Consider the following 19,145-nt stretch of genomic DNA (forward strand, 5'->3'; position numbering starts at 1 on the left):
TGCTCTTTGATAAAGGATCCAAATGCATATCTGACTCAAGTAAAAATGACTATTGTGTAAGGAAGAGTAATATGGAGAACTTACAGGAGAAAACTGCAGCAAATGCAGGTCCAGAAACATTGTCCAGAAAAATTCAGCAGGAAACAGAAAGGCTTAGATACTGGTTGTGTGAGTGATTGTTAACAAGATACAAGTGGTTAATTACAAAATAGATGCACCTGTGAGTGAAGGCCAGCAGGTACACTGATGGAGATGGAAACACAGGAGATGAAAACCTACTCGACGAAAAAGGGACATCGTTTTGAATCTACAGAACAGAACACAAAAACGAACTAAGAAAGTAAACAGAAAGACGCGAACTGATATGACGTTAATGAACACAGGGAACTGAAAAGAATATGGCTGAAAATTAAACAGATATGAACACTAGAGAAATTATCCAAATAACCCGAGGATCATGATACTCTTCTCAATCAGTCACAATCATCTGAGCAAAATTTAGCTAAAAACAAATATATTATATATAAATAGATTATTTATATATAATCTATTATATAATAATAGATTATATATATATATATATATATATATATATATATATATATATATATATATATATATATATATATATATATATATATATATATATATATATATATAGTCAGCCCCGTCACTAACATCATGTTCATGAGAAGAACTGCAATCTTCTGTTATTAAGGTTAAGTAAAACGTAACTCAAGTTGAAAATTCTTATTCTTTTTAATGCTAAAACAAGACTTTTCGGGCGCTCCCTCTTCTTTAAAAGTCATCATTAGAATCAGAACAGAAAAGAAAACATGTTGCATCGTACAGTAAATCAGGCGCTAAAGCCCAGATGTCAATCTGTATGACCCGGTAGCGTTGACCGCTGTTAGATTATTCCATCAATTGATGATAGCAGGGAGAGCAGCGCCACGCTGCTGCTGGATTGTGATTGGTCCGAGCGCTGAACTCGTAACATAAAGCGCTCCCATATAAACCCGTGCAGACCTGACATCGGTGCAATCTGTCATTCAAGTCAAAAGGATAGAGAGGAGTGCACAGTAGGAGGAAATTACTTGTTCCAGCCTAGATTTGCTCAGCCGAGGCTCCAGGAGCGTTCATTCTTATGAACTGCACACAAAGCAGGAAGCGTCTCTGTGCATTTAGTTGTGCGATCTCTTGCGCTGAGAGGACAATGCCTTTGAGGACCGGACTTTTTCTCCTGATGGTGCTGAATGCATCTGCATATGAACTGGAGCAAAACGAGTCCTATTCACCCAGGAGAGTACGCTTTTCTGTCAACAGCCCTTGTAAGTAGCAAGATGCCTCCATCTGCATACATTTCAGAGAGCACTGCTTTATCATTATATATATAAATATATATATATATTTTTTACACATCATTTACACAAATGCACTGGCTTACCTACGAGGAGATTATAATTTTTTCTTCTCATTTTTTTTCTTTCTTTCTTTTTTTTTTTTTTTTGGCCTATGCAGGCTTTTTCTGCGCGATCGAGCGAGTAGCTTCACGGGTGCGGGATTAACGCTGTGGTTTTTGCCGGTGTCCTGCCGGCAACAGATGAGCATGGAGCTTGGTGCTGACACCTGAGCGCACAGGCTGTGTCATGCTGTTAGTCTCTGTCTCCGCTGCATATATGAGCATAGTGGAAGACTTTTAATGTAGCGTTTTAATGTCAGCTTTGAAGTTAGACATAGAAGTAGGTTACATTGGTGTAAATTTTTTTTTTCCAGCTTGCCTCAGAAAAAAAAAAAAAAAAAGAAAAAAAAACCCTGCCTGCCACTGGGGGGTGGGGAGGTTAGATGCAATCATTTAACCCTATTAGTTGGAATTTCTTATCTGTTAGTGGTGAATCAAAATCCTGATTCTGCAGGAAAACGCACTGCAAAACGTAAATCTCGTATTGTTTTGTTTTTTTGTTGTTATTGTTTTTTAGCTCAGCGATACAAAGCAAATGGGAACAGGAATGCTCATTCACTCCTGCAGAAACTGCTTCATCATCATAAGATTTTTTGAAATTCTCTGAATTTTCAGAGTAATTTCTGGGCCCCTTATTCCAGGCACACTTTATCTGACTCGGGTCAAACACTGAGGGTCCCTGATTCAGATGACTGCAAAGAGAGCGGAGGCTCTTCAGTTGTGTAGAATTTGAGTCCCTCTTCCTCCATGGATTCTTGAATCAAAAATTAAGAAGAAAACATTGTGATCTTCAGCAATGTGCCATATTGCTTTGTTCTGATGTGTAAGTAATGTGACATATATGCTGTGGACCAAGCTCAGGTTTTTTTCGAAGGGGTGGGGGGGGTTGGCACAAATATCTAATGAGTGAACATTGCTGAGGGTCTTGCCATTTCAGAGAATGTGAAGATTGGGGTTATTGTTTGCCTCATCAGCCTAATAACTATTCTAGTCATGCAACATTCCTGCAATGAGTAATGCAAAAATATTTTTTTAAATATATGTAATCGTTTCTACATGTATAAAATCCATTCCACCTATCAAAGCAGAGCTAATTGTTGATGACAGGTTCTGAAGGGCTCAGTTTTGCTTGACATTTAAAACAAATTTTCAAACATTCAGGATATGTCTTCATTTGCTATACAGAGATATATCTACAGTCTTGCTACTCCTTGTCCTCGTCATTTAAATGCTACTTAAAAGAGCCGAACGGTAGTCCCTGCAAAGAGACAGAGCCTGAGATTCTTGGAGCTTTAAGGTGTCCAAACCCCAGTCAAGGCACTTTCAGCCTTGAGTGACTGTACGTCTTTTGTGAACCACCAAAGTATGAAACATTCCCCTTTGTTGGCTGCATTCTTTTAGCCAAATCCTTGGCAACTCTTGTGTAATGAGCTCAGTGATTCCCAGTGAACCCGCTGTCGGTTCCCATGCTGACAGATCATTCTCTGTGCACACAGCAGATGTGGCACGCTGCCTCAACAGTGCCCTCCAAGTTGGCTGCGGAGCGTTCGCTTGCCTGGAAAACTCGACGTGCGACACAGATGGCTTACATGACATCTGCAAGTCCTTCCTGTACAGTGCTGCTAAATTTGACACTCAGGTACACACTTTAAGTCTCTCTTTCTCTCCTGCTTTCTCTCTCTGATTGCTGCTCGCCGGGTCAGATTACATGGGTGTAACTGTGCAGGACATGAGAACGTGTGAAGCCCTGCTCTTTTCTTTCCAGGGTAAAGCGTTTGTAAAGGAGAGCCTTAAGTGCATCGCCAACGGCATCATCTCCAAGGCATTCCCCACCATCCGCCGCTGCTCCACCTTCCAAAGAATGATAACCGAAGTCCAGGAGGAGTGCTACAGCAGGCTGGGCATCTGCAATGTTGCCCGAGTCAACCCAGATGCTATTGGTGAAGTTGCACAGCTGCCAAGTCATTTCCCCAATAGGTGAGCTTTTCCCTTCGCCTTTTCCCCCTTGGTCTAACAAGCTTAACACTAAATTTATTATTTATTTCTAAACCTTCCTGTGATTTTTTTTTGGTGTTTTGTTTTCTTTAAGTAATTTTCCATACCGTACGACAGAATCAAACAAGACTATCAAGTTTGGATGTTTTCGTTCCTTTTGTTGCTGTAATACATGCTGGATTGCAGTTTAGGAGTGGACACAAAAGAATCAGAGGGTGGAGTGCGAGACTCAGTCAGGGCTAGAACTGCAGTTTTGTTACTCCCATACGCATGACAACAGATAACACAGCATGAACATGAATATTTGCTTGCAAAATTAGAAATCGATAATATTTCATGTCAGTTTTATGTGATAGATCAACCGAAAGTTGAAAATATGTGGAATCTGTAAGCAACTGATGCTTTTTTTTTTTTTTTTTTACATTTTAGATAAATTTAATTTCCCTGGGTCAAAACTTTGTAGAGCCAGCATTTCCTGCATTTACAGGAGTAAGAAAAGAACAATTTGGAATATGCTTCTACCAGCTTTTTATATCTAGGAAGTAGAGGTCTTCTTTGCAAAATATCTCAAGATCCATGCTGAAGACTTGTGACGTTTTAATTGTCTGTGAACAGAGGTCTTACCCCATTCAAGAGTTACCACACATTCTTAATTGGACTTCAGAATTTTTTTAGGCCATTTGTTATATCTGAATACACATTGATCCAAACTGTGGATGAGATTATTGCTTCCATATCCCTGCTAGAGATAAGTATTTCCATCGTATGATGATGCGACCTGCTGCCTCACCTTCAGGATGCTGGTCCAAGTTTTTGCTTCCAAGATACCAGAAAGTCCAACTTTGGTCAAATTTGGCCAGAACACATTCCTTTGGGTGTTTACTGTCCTCTGTATGTTCTGTGGAAAATTGCAAAATACACTTTATGTGGCTTTTTTTTAACAGTAACTTTCTTGTTGCCAGATTTCCATGAAGGGCCAAATTTGTAGAGTTCTCAACTAGCTAGGCCTGTCGCAGTAAACAACAAATCTATTAATTATAGACTAAAATAAACTCAATAATTTCCAGTTGTATGATATATAGTGCTTAAAAATGGTCTCAAAACAACAATATTATCGTTTATCGCAATAACTTCTGGGACAACTTATCGTCCAGCAGAATTTGTTATCATGACACGCCTACAAGGAGTGGTGGTCCACCTGCACTGTTGATCTCTGCAGCTCCCCCAGAGGTTAGACCTCATGCTGTTTGAGAGATTTGTCAGTTCAGGGAGGGACGTGTCTTGGTCAAGGTGCAGCTGTCCTTCACTCTTTCCCTTTTTTGTTTTTAGATTGAACAATCCTCTGTCAGATGTTTAATTTTATTGATCTTCATGATTCAGTTTTTCCCACTTCTGTGCTCTAACTTTCTTTGACTGTAGATGCATTACTTTTCATAGAAAAGATAATAATGAGATTTTGATTTACTATGTAAGTGACTTCCAAAGTCAATTGGTTGCATTCAATTGTATTTAAAGGTGTCCAATTAAAGGAGCTGATTAGAACTGTAATTTACCATTATGCACTACGTTGTGCTGATCTAATAAAATCCCACTAAAATACATCAATTTTAGAGGTTTAACGTGACAAAAAAAATACAAATGTTTAATTAGCTTGATTGTGTTAGCTAGGCATAACATCCGTACACACAAAAGTGCTCTGTATTTTTTCTCCAATCATGTTGCAAATCTCTGAAGAAAAATCCTCTGTTTCTTTGTTGTCCTAGGTTTTATGGTAAGCTTCTACAGAGCCTGATGGACTGTGATGAGGACACGGTTGACCGTATCAGGACCAGCATGGTGCCACGGCTGGGCCCGGAGATGACCATGCTCATTCAACTGCTGCAGAACAAGCCCTGCCCGTCCACCGCCGGGGCAGCGGCCTCAGTCGTCCCGACTGGCGCGGAGACCCGCTGGCGCTGGTCCATGGGTCCCAACATGTACAAGATCCAGCCTAATCTGCGAAACAGAGACTCTGCTAGTCATTTAGGCAAAAAGCGCCCTGGCAGCGACGGGTCCTAACTTCGGCTCAGATTAAGAAATAGCCACCCAGTAAGTTCGGTCATTCCCCAGCGGTGATGAAATCTGTGTCTCTGCTAGTTTGGAAGTTGTTGAAACATGCACCTCTTAGGAATACCGGACCACCCATACAGTTGATATCAGTTTGATTGTTGTTATATTGTATATCCTACATGTTAGGCTTGAGTGAACCCGTCTTTCATTGACTGATTTCAAATACGTCTGCTCACAGTCTGTGTTGAACATGTGGCCGACAAAAACAAGGTGTCGTTATTCAAAATTCGCTCATGAATATAAGTCAGTGGTTTGACTATCATTGGTTGAAATTTTTTGGTAGATGTATGTTATGAGCATGAGATATGAGTGTCATAGCACTTAACATAACACTTAAATGTACTGTATACTAACTTATATGAGACAGCCATAATCTGCCCTCTAAAAGAGCGCTCATATGGACTAGGTCTGTAGAGGTTTCTGGAGAACCTTCGAGAGGTTACCTTAAAGTGACCAAAAAACACATAAAAACTGCCCTGAATGCTATCCACAAAAAAATGCCAAAATTACGTTTAGCTATATATCACATAGAGTTTAGGATTTATTTTCTGATGGCAGGAAAAAAAAAAAAAAAAGATTGTCCAGGTCGCGGCCAAGTCTATCGAATATCTTATATCCAGACACTTGCAATGCATAAGACTGTTGAGCTACATGCGGGACCAGTTTAGTTCTTAACTGAGCGCGGAGCAGCAATGTTTCGCGCAGTAGCTGAATGACATGTTCACTGATGAGAGTGAGAACAGCCATCTCTTTGGACTGCGGTGATCATCGTTCTCGGAAGTGAATCATGTAACACTGACTTCCTGTATCAAGATAGAGACTGATTATTTAAAAAAAAACAAACAAACAAACAAAAAAAAGCCTTGATGATATTTATTTTCCTACTATATTATTTAATGTTTTTATTATGTTATGCATTATTGTAGTTTTACATAGTTTACAGGTTACTAGCAGTTTAGACATGACTCCTATTTGAACATGAGCTCTATGCCAAAAAAAAAAAAAGAGAGCAAAAGGTGAGATGACACTCTGGTGACTGGGACCCATGTCATGACTCTGTGCTGGCCATAGGGGAACAAGGTTGGTCATTCAGGTCAGGTGATTTAATTTATGGGTGTTTCAAGAGACTGCTTTGGTTTTAAAACAAAAGTTGCTGTTGTCGTTTGCTGGAAGTCCACTTTTAGAGAACATTGTGCATTTTAGGGATGAATAACCAAGTCAGTAAAACAAACACCAGTGTAAAGTACTCTTTTTTAATGAAGTGTTCCCTAATATATCTACACTACATCTATAATCTGGTTTTCATAGAAAGTGATGCGCTGCTATGTCTGGCTACTCTGCACATAGTGACGTAGCATTAGTTTTGAACAAGTCAGCAAGTAAATCAGAATATTCATATAAATGTCTTTATTCTGAATAGCGCGGTTAAACAGCAGAGCATAAAGAGAAATAACACACTTAAAACATACTTTCCACTTTTCCTTGTTTGTGTGTAAGTTAAACTTACCACTGCAGGACAGCTAACTCGAACAGGAAGTTAGAAAAGTTGCAGTTTAGCGTCCGTTGCCTTTAAAGTTGTGGGATTTAGATCTGGTGGCCATGTTTGTTAGCTTTTAGACACTGCTGCTGTAGCCATTAGTTAAACGTTTCTGTTTAATATACATTAAAAGTCCCTCTGGCAATCAGCCACAGCTGCTAATATTCCTTGGGTTGTGAGAAAAATCAAAATCTGCAGTGGCCTTCACAAAGCCTAAGGAGCATTTGTTAGTGTGTTTTACTTGCTCTATATTTGTCTGCATCCCCCTTTGGAGCAATTGTTTGTGCATGTGCTTTTTTGGAATCATAAAAGTATATATATATTTTTTAAAGGTATGAATCATTTCAGGGATATTCTGCACTATTCGTTATTCTGTCACTGATTTTGACGAATGGTCCTTGGACTGCAAACACCAATTTTAGCAGATTCTGGTAGTTTCTCTTAAAACCTATAAAGTAAGAAGACATCCAAAAAAAATTTATAATAATTTCTAACTGTCTTGTTGGGGGAAGACATTTGTTCTTTACGTTAAGAAGAAATCAAGCTGCTCTAAGACATATACGTACATTAGCATACTTGGCTAGCATAACCAATGCATCGTTTTCGCTGCATTCAATTGATCAAACTTCACATATTTATCTGAACTCATTTCAAAGGTAGTTTGTTTTGTAACAACGTCGTTAGCTTCTTCTGATATTATTATGACGCATCTCTCATTTTCACCACAACATGAAATCTTCTAGTCAATCTTAACAAGTAACTGTATTTTAAACTCAGCTCATTTACAGCAACACAATAATTCAGATTGAATAGGTTTAACCTTGAGCCACTCAGAAGGGTCTTCATGCTGGTGTTTGTTTTAAATTGAACCCGGTTGATGGATTATGGTTTGGCACTGTGGACTCCTAGTAGATGGCTTCTGTTGGCTTAGAGTGGAGTAAGTTCAGCTCAATTAAACCAACTTATTAAAAAACGTGCACCTCAAAGAAGGCAGTATAGAAGCGAACTTCTACCTAAATTTAAGTTTGATTTAGAATATCAATTATTTCAAATATTAAACACCACAAATTGTTTTGATTACTATAGTTTTTATTTTTAAAAGTGATTCTTTTATTATTATTTTTTCTTTTTTTTTTACTTTGGCTTCATTAAAGGAACTGATGGCTGTCTCTTTTCAATGAGAACAATTTTGTCTTGGATTGTTTAGAGTGAAGCACAGATCTTGGAAAGAAAAAGTTTTATTTTTCAGTCTCACTTTATGAGCTACGCTAAGAATTCCAAACTATGCAATAATCACTCGCAAAGGATTCACTGCAACACGGAAATTGATCTTTAGCTCATGCATGGCCAGCTGACGCTGCGTGAGTAAAGCTGCACCATGCGTGTGCTCTCGTGCTGCACTCACGGTGTGAAGGCATCGCACCTCTATGATGCTTTCTTTTTCCGTGCTTTGTCTAGACCAGTTCTTCTTTTGTTCTGTGAACAGGAACGCTTCTTTCATGTCATGCTGTGCAAAATGGGAAAGGGGGCGGGGAGGGGGGAGACGTTCCGAAAGAAATACTGGGTAGTTAAGAACTATAGTGACACTGTAGTATATACTAGCTTGTATTTTATTTTGAATTTGCACTTTGCATCTTAACCACTATAAAGGGCATTGAAAACATTCAGCATGTGTGCAACTGAGGCATATTTTACTTACCCAGTGAATGGAGATGAGTTTGAATACCGCGTATCCTGAGGGGGTCAGGGCTTCTTCATGTCCTCTTGATCCATTTGTGTGTATCTTTGTTGACCATGGGTAAATCCAAAACCCAACAGCTGCTGCTAAAACTACCCTGTATGATGCTGGAACCTGTCAGCACACAACGAGCTCGGCATCAGTCATTTCAGACGTCTCACTGTTGATCCGTGTCTTCATATTTATTTTTTTTTTTCTGTCATGTCGGACTCATTTGGCAAGGGCAAATCGACTGTTTCCTCACCAAGTAAAAATGTAACAGTAATTTTAGAGAATGTACCTGAATACTGAATGTCTCCAGACAAGGACAGGCCTAAGTCGGCCGATGAAAGCCTTCGAGAAAGCTCAAAGTCGCAGAAGTTTTGTCTTGGTTTTATTTGAATTCCTTCTTTTCTCCATTTTAATCCAGGTATTGGGAGTTTAAGATGAAACTGGAGCACTGTTAAATTGTCCCGTGGTGAGCTTTGTCAGACTGTTCCTGTTACTATTCAAAATTAAAACCCTCTTCTCACTTCTGGAGCTTCATGGTACTCGTTCCCCTCGAAAACTTGAACTAAGATTTTTGTGCTTTAATTTGAAAAGCTTCAGTGATTAGTAAAAGTCTGTTTTCATTTCCATACAACAGTGACGCTTACTTTTACAGATTCAAATATATCAGATCCAAAAGCGTGTCTCTATTATGGATCACTGAAGTTCCTCAAAACAGATTCTATGTAACGCATGATAAACCCTTGTGAATCACTTGCACTTTAAAATATACCCATACACATATATGCCCACACTGTGTATATGTTTGGGTTTTTCCTCTGTACTGAAAAGTCATAAAAGATACAATTGCATCAACTGTGTGTCTTTTGCTGATAAGAAATAAAATATTTCTCAAATCTAGCACGCTGTGTGGAATGTGTGGTTCTGCTCGTGTTAAACTCATATGAACTCATCTTAAGGCACCTTTTGCACAAAACATCTACTATTTCAAAGTCCTTCAGGCCTTAATTCTTCCCTTTGAGCTGCTCTCACGCTCTCTCAAACATCTATAATTTGACTTTTTGTATATCTATCAAACTGCTGGGTAGGAAAGGGTATATTTTCCCATGTATCATTGGAAAACCACAAACAATCCTGAAGAAGCAAAGCGATTTAACCCTCAGTGTTTCACTGACTTAGTGGGTGGGATCTTTGTATACGGCTCATTTCAGAGGTATTTATTTATCCTGACCTTTTCAGATTTGTTTTTATGTTACATCTGCAAACTTTATTGCATTTTATAATACACTTTATGGAAAAAAGGCCTTTTGCTTTGGCCCTCTTTACTGTAACACTCCTAAATAAAATCTAGGACAAACAATTGCTTAACGGTGTCAAGAGAAGCAGTCGAGTCTCTCTGGAGGAGCTGCAGAGATTCACAATTAAGAGAGGAGAAGCTGTTCACTGTTAGTGGAGCACAAAGAAAGACAATGTTGGGAAAACTCTGGTTTGCGGTTTTTCCACATGTTGCGAAGGAGACACCTTCAAAATATGTGGGGAGGAAAAGTTACAATCAGACGTGGAAAATGCGAACTTTTTGAGCTGCATGCCAAACACCTTTTGTGTGATAAAACTAGCACACCTCTGGACACACCACCACCTCTCAAGTGAAACATGGTGGTTTCAGCATCATCCAGGGGGGATGCTTTAGCTGGTAATATAGTCAGAGTTTAAGGGAAGATGGATGGGACTAAATACAGGGCAACTCTGAAAGACAATCTGCCAATTGGGGATAACATTTCTTATAAGACATAATTATTTGTTGGCAAGCACAGTTAATCCACTTCATTTACTTTTGCTGCTTCTCTTTAAATCTCTGTCTTTTCGTAAGATCGGAAATCTGGGCTGAGGGAGACATCGGAGTCAGACACATGTTCTTTTCCCAATATAATGAAAGGAAGAGATGGTTTGAGCCTTCTCCTCTTTCTCTGCTTCCGTCCTGCTCTACATCGACGAAGCTTAGTTTTCAACTCCTCTGAGGTTTGGGGACATAGTCCGGGTTGGAGCAAACAATACCTTGTTGCTAATTTTATGCATCATAACAATTCTGCCGAGGTAAAAGGAAAATCCCTTCCATCTGCGAAGCAGCAAAACCAGAAAATGGCTTTTCACAATGGTTCTCCATCTAAAATGGACTGGGCTTGAGCCATTTTGCAAATAATGGGCAGAAATTTCAGTCCATCGATGTGTAAAGTCAGTGAAGACATATCTCAAAAGATTTAGAGCCATAATTGGATTGAAATGTGGTTTTACACATTTCTGACTGAGGTGGTGCTGGATATAAATTTGCAAATTCAGTTTTTTGTTATTAACTTTGCCATTCTTTGTGTTGGTCACAGAAAATTTCAATTACCACTTGAATGAAGTCTGAGGTCATAACATAACAAATATGGAAACATGGGGGGCAGGGGGGAGACACAGATACCATAGAGTTCATTTTGTCCGTATTTTACCGATATTAACAACTCTTTGTCGTCTATTGCAACAAATGATTGATTCTGCAGTAAATGTGTCAGGCATTAAACAGCAATAAAATTTAGAATTATTATAAACCCACACTTTCCTTAGCAGCAGGAAGAAAGAAAATACACCGTTCCAGCTTCCTGAATTGACTCCATATCCAGTTCAGCTACAAATCTACCATTCGTAAATATCTAATATAAGGTTGGAAAGTGAGTTCAAATTACTCTAAAAAATCAAAACTAAAAGTTTCAGTCACTCACTGCATCATCATCATCACCATCATCATCATCATCATCATCATCATCATCATCATCATCATCATCATCATCATCATCACCATCGTCATCTAACTTTAGCCTTATGTAATCGCTGACCTGTTAAAACTCTAACACAAAGACAGACTCAACAAAGCAGAAAAGGATTATGGAAGCATGATAAATTTCCTCTTTGAGAATGTGGAAACATTAAGGGGAAACTGGAGAGAAGGCAAGACTGGAAACAATACGCGAGATGCAAAATGAACAACGACAGCAGCAGAAAAAAGCAAATGACAGAAGCACAACCTCCAGAAGAAAAATGAAGCACACCAGTAACAGACTGATGATCGAAACAGTTTCCTCACATCCTCATGGATTTTTTTGTGAGCATGATGTGTGTGAGTTAATGTAAATTCTGCAGTTTTTGTCCTGGATCAGTCAGTCAGTCAGTTCTTTCATTCCAGGATTGATTCACTTCTCTTTACTGGAAAGAGGATAAGAGAGTAAATAACTCAAGGAGTGTGTATGTGTGACTACATCAGTCATCTTTCTGTCTTTACTTCTTTTTTGGCATCATTAAGCATGTTCTCACATTGCTGAAATAATATATGAGGTGTATCGTACGCTAGGAAAATGTTCATACCTGGTGAACTTTCTCGCATTTCACTGTTTAACATCTACAAACATTAATGAAATGAAAGAAAAGGAATTCACAGTTTTCCTTTTTTCCTTTCCTCAATTTTTTTTCTTTTACAAAAAAGAATAAGAAAGGTCTGCGAGGAACCTTTGCACCAACGAGTCTTTTGAGGCACATCTACTAGCTTTTCACTGGTTGGTTGAACGTTTTGGGTCACTGTCTTGCTGGAAAATGAAACACTTCTTCATTGGCTTCGTACTCTTTCCGCCTCTTTGTCTCATTCCTGTTCTAAAAACATTTAACTTCGAACTGATGTGAATATAATTGCCCTTCCTCTATGTAGTTTGAGCTCCTGTAGGCATTAGTCGCCAGGCTTAATTACCCTGCAGAGGGGCCCTCTGTTTCCACAACAAGTCAAGATCTCAAACAGATCACGGATATGTCGAGCCTGCCATGGAGGGTCCTTATCTCATAGCTCTCAGCTCAACACCAAATTTGGATAAGAAGGAAAACACAATAAAACTAACGTTTTTGCACGTTTGATTGCGATCCGCAACTTGCAGATACACTTTGTTGTATATCTTCATAATTCCCCCCCCCCAACCCCCTTCCCAAAGACTATTTGAAAAGCTTAACTTTGTGGCAGCGAGCTCCGTGCAGCATGCCCTGAAACTAACAAAGTCTTACATTCTTTGTGGTGAATGCTACAACAGCTACACAATCAAGCATCAATAATTAGAACAAAAATAAATCACTCTGGTTTACCGCAAGCCATGAGCATGTGTTATAAATCCTGCAATACTCCATGAAAGAAGCCGAGGGGACACAGACAGTGGCTCCAGCTGAAAATGAACTTAGTTAAACTTAGCACAAAAGCAGCTGAAACTGCAGAGCGACTGTTTGGTTTGAGAGCCTGAGGAAAAAAGAGGGGGCAGAACGCGAGAGGCTCCGTGAACACTAATCTCAGTCAGAGGGAGATATAATTTCATGCCTATTTAGAGAAGAGTCCTGAAGGGCTTTCTCATCAGCCGTTCTCCCGTCTCACGGATAGGTGATGCAGCAGCTCTCCGCGCTGATCCTATCATGTCCTTGTTTAAAGAGACATCCGCTTTCAATCCGCAGATAGACGGCTAACAAGAGGAACGGACACAACACAACATCTTCTCATTTCACCATGTGGTCTCTTTAAAAGTCTGTCTCTCTGTGATGTTTTTTTTTTCTATCTTTCTCTCTCTCTTTGTTTTTTTTCTTTCTTTTCTTTTTGAGCCCAGTAACATAGCTGTAGTTGTGTAGTGGGCAACTTTTAAAAGCAATTACAGCTTTCATCGCAGAGAAACATCTCGTTGCCAGGAAACATTTGAGCAGAATTTTGACCCTGCCTATTCATTTCGCTGCTTGGACCACTGCCGAGTGTATCACCACGCTGACAATCACAAGCAGAGCAATAATGAATAATGACAAAATTACAATGTCATTATGCAGATGCAATTCATACCATCTGCTGGCGTGTGCACGTGCGATGAGTGCATGTGTGTATGTGTGTATATGGATGTATTTGTTTGATGTCACAGCTTTTCCAAATCAATGCCGGGCTATATTTGAGCCATCAAACACAATTTATAGGCCTCTTTGCTATGGAATGATAACCCTTCTGCAAGCATGCATGTGCCTGAAATCGATGTGCATGCAGAGCTTGCATTTAATGCGTTGCAGGTCACAAAGGCACGCTCGTTTTGTGCAGCGTTATGGGGGTGCAGCCTTCCCCTCTTTGGGCAAACACAGCAGTCCTGAAGTCAGCGATCTTAACCGATCGTAGTGCTTCTGCTTCTGCCATGCAGGGCGAGCAACAGAACCCGCATTGTTTGCAATTGTTTTAACCTCTTGATCAAATTCTGGGGGAGGAAAGAAATGTCCTCATAGTGCAAGCACAGTGTCAGCAATCTGATGGAGAAAATGAACAATGTGCTGTGGTTACTGCGGTGCAGCAATTGCTTCTTCCCTCTCCCAGTGTGTTTTATATTCATTATGTCCTTCTCTTTCCCATGAAACTTGTGGCATATTCATCAGCACTGTGACAAATTAGATGTGCAGTGAAATGGAGTATGACTGAGAGCAGTGGAAGATTAGATCCACTCCAATCCTACCCGGCAATCACTATCCCTTCATTTCTGTGGGGAAATACCCAAGGACGGGAAAGAAAATTAGATCAAATTTTACTGAAGAGAGCGCTGGAGTGGCAGGGGGAAAGAGATGAAACGGAGCACGTTCCATCTCTGCCAAAGCATCTGCGTCGAGAAAAAAAAAAAAAGCATTTGTCTTGGATTCAAATCTAATGCAGCTTTCGACTCGGAACCTGCCAAACATATAACTCAAAGGGATTCAGTCCTGCAGACAAATGAGGTGTCTGCAGAAAAGCATTCACAACGAGAGGAACTTTTCTAATTTATCGCATTGCTACCACCGATTTCAGCAAAGTTTATTTGGATTTTATGTCACAGAGGAGTATGAAGTGAATAAATGTGAAGAGGAAGGAAAATGATAAAGATAATGATAAAGATCTGAATAGGAAGTAATGTCAATGTAGAATCACCGCTTGCTGCAATCACAATTGCACGTCCAATGTACTTCTTTGCCAAGTCAGATTAGACAGAGTGTCAGTGAACATTCATTCCCGAGTATTTCCTCAGGTTCTTTAGGTCTGAACTTTGACTGGACCATTTGGACACAAGCGTTTATCTAAACCATTCAAGCTGTGGTTGTAACCTTAGAGTTGTCATCCAGCTGGCAGACTTTTTGGCATGGCTTGAGTTCCATACATATTCACATCAACTCTGCTGCTTTGATGTCCCCCCATATGCCCAAAGCATGATGCTACCACCGCCATGTTTCACAATACGCATGGTGTTTTCAGGGTCACATTCAGTGTTAGTGTTTTTATCACACATGTTGTGGCCAAAAATGAGTCCATTACAATTGTTTTTCAGATGTTTGATGTGTCCCAAATATAAGTTTTGACAACTTAAGACAAGAATTCAACTCTTTTTTTTTCTAACAATGGCTTTCTTTTTGATAGTCTTCTATAAAGGCTGAATTATTAATTGCCTTGTTGACAGATTCTCCTATTTACAGAGTTGTGGCTCTCTTGGCCGCCTCTACCTTGGCAACTACGTTTTAGACTCCTGTTCTTCCAATCCAGAAATGGGGTTAGACCAGAGGATACTTAGCAACTCTGAACAGGAGTACCTAGCTTTCAAACTTTAGATCAACATTAGATTACTTTTCTTCTTTTGCTCTTTCCTTGGGTTTGTTATTTTGTTTGTATTTCCTTTTAATTCCCGTAAAGCACTTTGTATTGCCTTGTTGCTGAGAATGTGCCATATAAATAAAATTACCTTTACCTTTACCTCTCTAGTAAATACTCTTGCCAACGATAATTTAAAAACAATAATAAAACTACGCATCCTTTTTCCTTTCAATCATGTGCTAAATTGAGTTGTTCTTTTACATAAAATCTCAATAAATATAGTAGAGTTTGTTGTTGCCGATGTGAGATAGTTCGAGGGGGGTGAATACCTTTGCAAAGTGCTTTAGGCTCCCCTGTTCTTTCATGATTCATTTTCACAAAGCTGTGCTGTGCCTGCAGTGAAACTCTGCCTTCACCACAGCGGCTGGTGGAACCAAATGAACAAGACCATGTGGCATGACGCGGTGCAGCAGCGACATCTAGTGGCCATAACGGGGTTTCGCAGATTCTGCTCAGGTCAAGTTCAGATCTTTCTGTAAAACATGTCAAATGAACCACAAATATGGAGGTATCAGCACTTACATGGTATGATTTACTACAGGTCCATGTAATTTTTTATATGAGAAAATTCAGTTTTATTCAGTAACTTTTTTTGATTTTTGTTTTTAAACAGAATTTATTTGTTGCAGTCTGTTGCCGTCTTATATGAGTAGACTGCATTGTTTGATAACTAAGATCAATTTGTGATTACAGTTCATATTTGGCATGGAATCTGTCTGAAGGATTTGATTGAAGTTTTCTGTAAAGTGTGTTGAGACATCATGTTTTGGGAATTGGCACAAAAGAATTAAAATGAAATAATTGGTAAGGATGACTAAGCTTTCATCCTTTCTCTTTAAAAAGAGCAAATCTCAAAATTATTCGTCATCTTATTTTTTTCTAGTTCACAACGTTAAAAATGGATCCACATACATCCAGATGTTTTAAGGGCTCTCTACTTCCTACACCTTAGGTAGCATCAAAGCATAGCATGACAATATTTTCTTATTTTGGAATTTAGGTTGTACCAATACATGGTAAACATGCCATCCATCAATCCATCCATTTTCTTTCACCCTTGTCTCTCAGTGGGGTTGGGAGGGTTGGTGCCTATCTCCAGCTAGTGTATGGTAAACATGCATTTTACAATATTTGAATTAAATTCTTAGTAGAATTCACAATAAATGCCATCTTGAGGTATTTTATTTAAAAAAAGTTATTTCAACTCAGTCACATCCATAGTTCACTAAGTTCAATTCATTATTCAAATGAGTTTAAAAGGTTTTCTATTTAAGGAAATCTAGCAGATTGCATGGAGACATTTCTGCTGTTGAATATCACAATAGAAAGTCAATTACAATTATTATTCTATAACATATTGCATCCAAGATGATGATGATTGCAATTTGATATGTTGTTCAGGGGGTATTGAAAATGAGCACTAAATCCTGAGTGTAGAGCACTGACCAATCGCCTTCCACTTCAGTGACTTTCCAAAATTAAAAATCACACTTTTGATGCTCACTCTGGTATTCCACGTGAGCATCATGCAGCTCATTTCTAGCCTCTGGCTCGCTCTGTCTAAAATAACATCTCTCATGTTTGCTACACATCTGTACAAACCAAAGGGTAGGTAGGAAGGTAAGAAATGTAAACCACAGAACTTGTCACACTACAGGTGAGACATTTACTACTATGCTGACACATTTTAGCAAGAACTTTTAGCCTGTAGGGAGTGTGGGTTCATTTACCCCCCCCCCCCCCCCTCCTGTAAGTTGACCCTATCAACTGTTTCAGCTGCCGTCAGTCTCCTATTTTGTGCATGATGAATTACTGGTATTGGTGGTAAACTGTACCTCTTATGTTACAGTGAGGGAAAAATCAACAGGAAAGGTTCTGATTATTTTAAGCAACAGTACTCACAAAGAGAGCACCGCTGCGAGGCTTCAGAGATCACTGTTGCAGCGATTAAGTAATTAACCCATCAAACCGGACACGCAGCAATGGCCTGGGTGTCAGGCAGAAAGTCTTCTTTTTCATCTGTGCTTTTGAAGTTCAGGTTTGTAGGTGTCTACAAAGAAAGTGGCTTTTAGAAGCTAGGGTGTTGTTTAAATTCTTAGATTCCTTATTAAAGAAACAAAACCCCATCCATTCTCATGACAATGAAGGCAGAATAATCAAATGCCATTTACCAAAGTGAACTAAAATAAGATAAACGCTGAACTGCATAAACTGGGCCCAGAAATTAAAATGAATAATAATTAAAGCAAACACTGGCAAAAAGTGTAAAATGCCTGCAGCAGCTATTAGCATTAAATTAAATGATGCTGCTGCATACCTAATTAACTGGTTGATCTCGCACATTAATTCATAAATCAACCGGTGTATTAATTTGATCTGAATCCATTTAGCTTCCCGGAGAACAACAACTCTCTGGAAAGATCATTTAGAAAGAACGGGAATTTGATCTGTTATCCATTGCTATGATTCGTTATCATAACAAGACATGAAGAGATATCCTCTGAATATTATTTAAAAAATGACAATGAACTTTAAATTAGTGTGTAAATCTATTTTTGATGTTGGAGACTTAGGGTTAAATACCTTGGCTAAGGGTACATTAACATGTGGAGGGTGTGTTGGAAGTAATGCTGAATCATTCACCTCAGTATTAAACTAGTAAAGCTCTGATGCTTACTCAGATTTCATCAGACTTTCATGAAACCTGGAAAAGTGTTGTACCGAGACAAAACTGACTGAGTCAGAGAAATAATCCAGCTGCAGCTAATTTAAAGCTCCAGTCAAGAATACACAAATTCGCAAAATCTAGAAAACATGTCATCAAATCCTGTGGTGATGAAAACATCATTTAATGTTCCAACAGCAAAGCAACTTGATTTATATATCATGTCATTGGATTTAGACAGTACAAATAGCTGGGCCACTCAGGGAATAATATTCCGCATTATCTCAGAATTCTGTGCTCGGCATAACTATTGTGGGTATGAAACTGTGAAATTACTGAAAAAATGCTAAATGATAGAAAATGCTTCTGAAGATCCTTCTGCACAGAGCTGCTGAAGAATATAAAGTAAGCTCTAAATTTAAAAACTATGTTGGTTTTAGTAATTTGTTAAATGAAACAAACACAGTTGTAATAGAAATTTTCATTTTAACTATTTCATTTTAATTTGATCTAAATAAGGGTTGATAGTGTTTTGTGTATATGAATGTTTTTCTTTTCTTTGTCACTGTGTAAGTGCAAGAGAGTCTGCAACTATGAGTGACTGATACAAATGAACTGGAAGTTTCTGTTTGAATCCTTGTCAGCTCTCAATCATGCAGGGTGTGGGTCACCAACAAAAAGTCTTAACTAAAAATCGTTCCCTCCAATGAGGTGAGGGGCAGTTGCATGACGGTGGATAAAGGTGTGGCTCTGTTGTCCACCTGGTTAATGGAGATGAGTTCAGACTTGGGGTGTTCTCTTTTTAGCTGTGACTTTATAATCATGTGATCTGTGTTGTTCGGGGCTCTTCTACTGCCTGTGTTCGGTGAGACGGGTCTTCGAACGTTTTTGCCTTCAAATAAAGATAAAGACAAAGATTAATCTTTGTCTTTAAAGATTCTCATTCTTTGA

General features: G+C 38.9%; 1 protein-coding gene across 2 annotated transcripts; it reads left to right on the top strand.

The window, feature by feature from the left end:
* Nucleotides 1–677: 677 nt before the first annotated feature.
* stc1 (stanniocalcin 1) lies at nucleotides 678–9,729 on the top strand. Of its 2 annotated transcripts, none has more exons than XM_008418991.3 (4): nucleotides 678–1,331; nucleotides 2,962–3,101; nucleotides 3,228–3,439; nucleotides 5,221–9,729. In XM_008418991.3, exons 1-4 carry the CDS (start codon nucleotides 1,148–1,150, stop codon nucleotides 5,513–5,515), a joined length of 831 nt encoding a protein of 276 aa, XP_008417213.1. In that variant the 5' UTR covers nucleotides 678–1,147; the 3' UTR covers nucleotides 5,516–9,729. The 2 variants fall into 2 exon arrangements, with proteins under 2 accessions (XP_008417213.1, XP_008417212.1); XM_008418990.3 differs by having other exon boundaries at nucleotides 680–1,331; nucleotides 2,959–3,101.
* Nucleotides 9,730–19,145: the final 9,416 nt, after the last annotated feature.

This window comes from Poecilia reticulata, chromosome 9 (assembly GCF_904066995.2).
Source record: "Poecilia reticulata chromosome 9, P_reticulata-male-v2, whole genome shotgun sequence".
NCBI lineage: Eukaryota > Metazoa > Chordata > Actinopteri > Cyprinodontiformes > Poeciliidae > Poecilia > Poecilia reticulata.

Bases quoted from the DNA above. Each gene is read 5' to 3' on its own strand.
- stc1 (XM_008418990.3), top strand. From the start codon at position 1,148: ATGAACTGCACACAAAGCAGGAAGCGTCTCTGTGCATTTAGTTGTGCG. The intron at 1,332-2,958 runs GTAAGTAGCAAG...CTGTGCACACAG, and splicing joins CTTTTCTGTCAACAGCCCTT to CAGATGTGGCACGCTGCCTC. The intron at 3,102-3,227 runs GTACACACTTTA...TTTTCTTTCCAG, and splicing joins CTGCTAAATTTGACACTCAG to GGTAAAGCGTTTGTAAAGGA.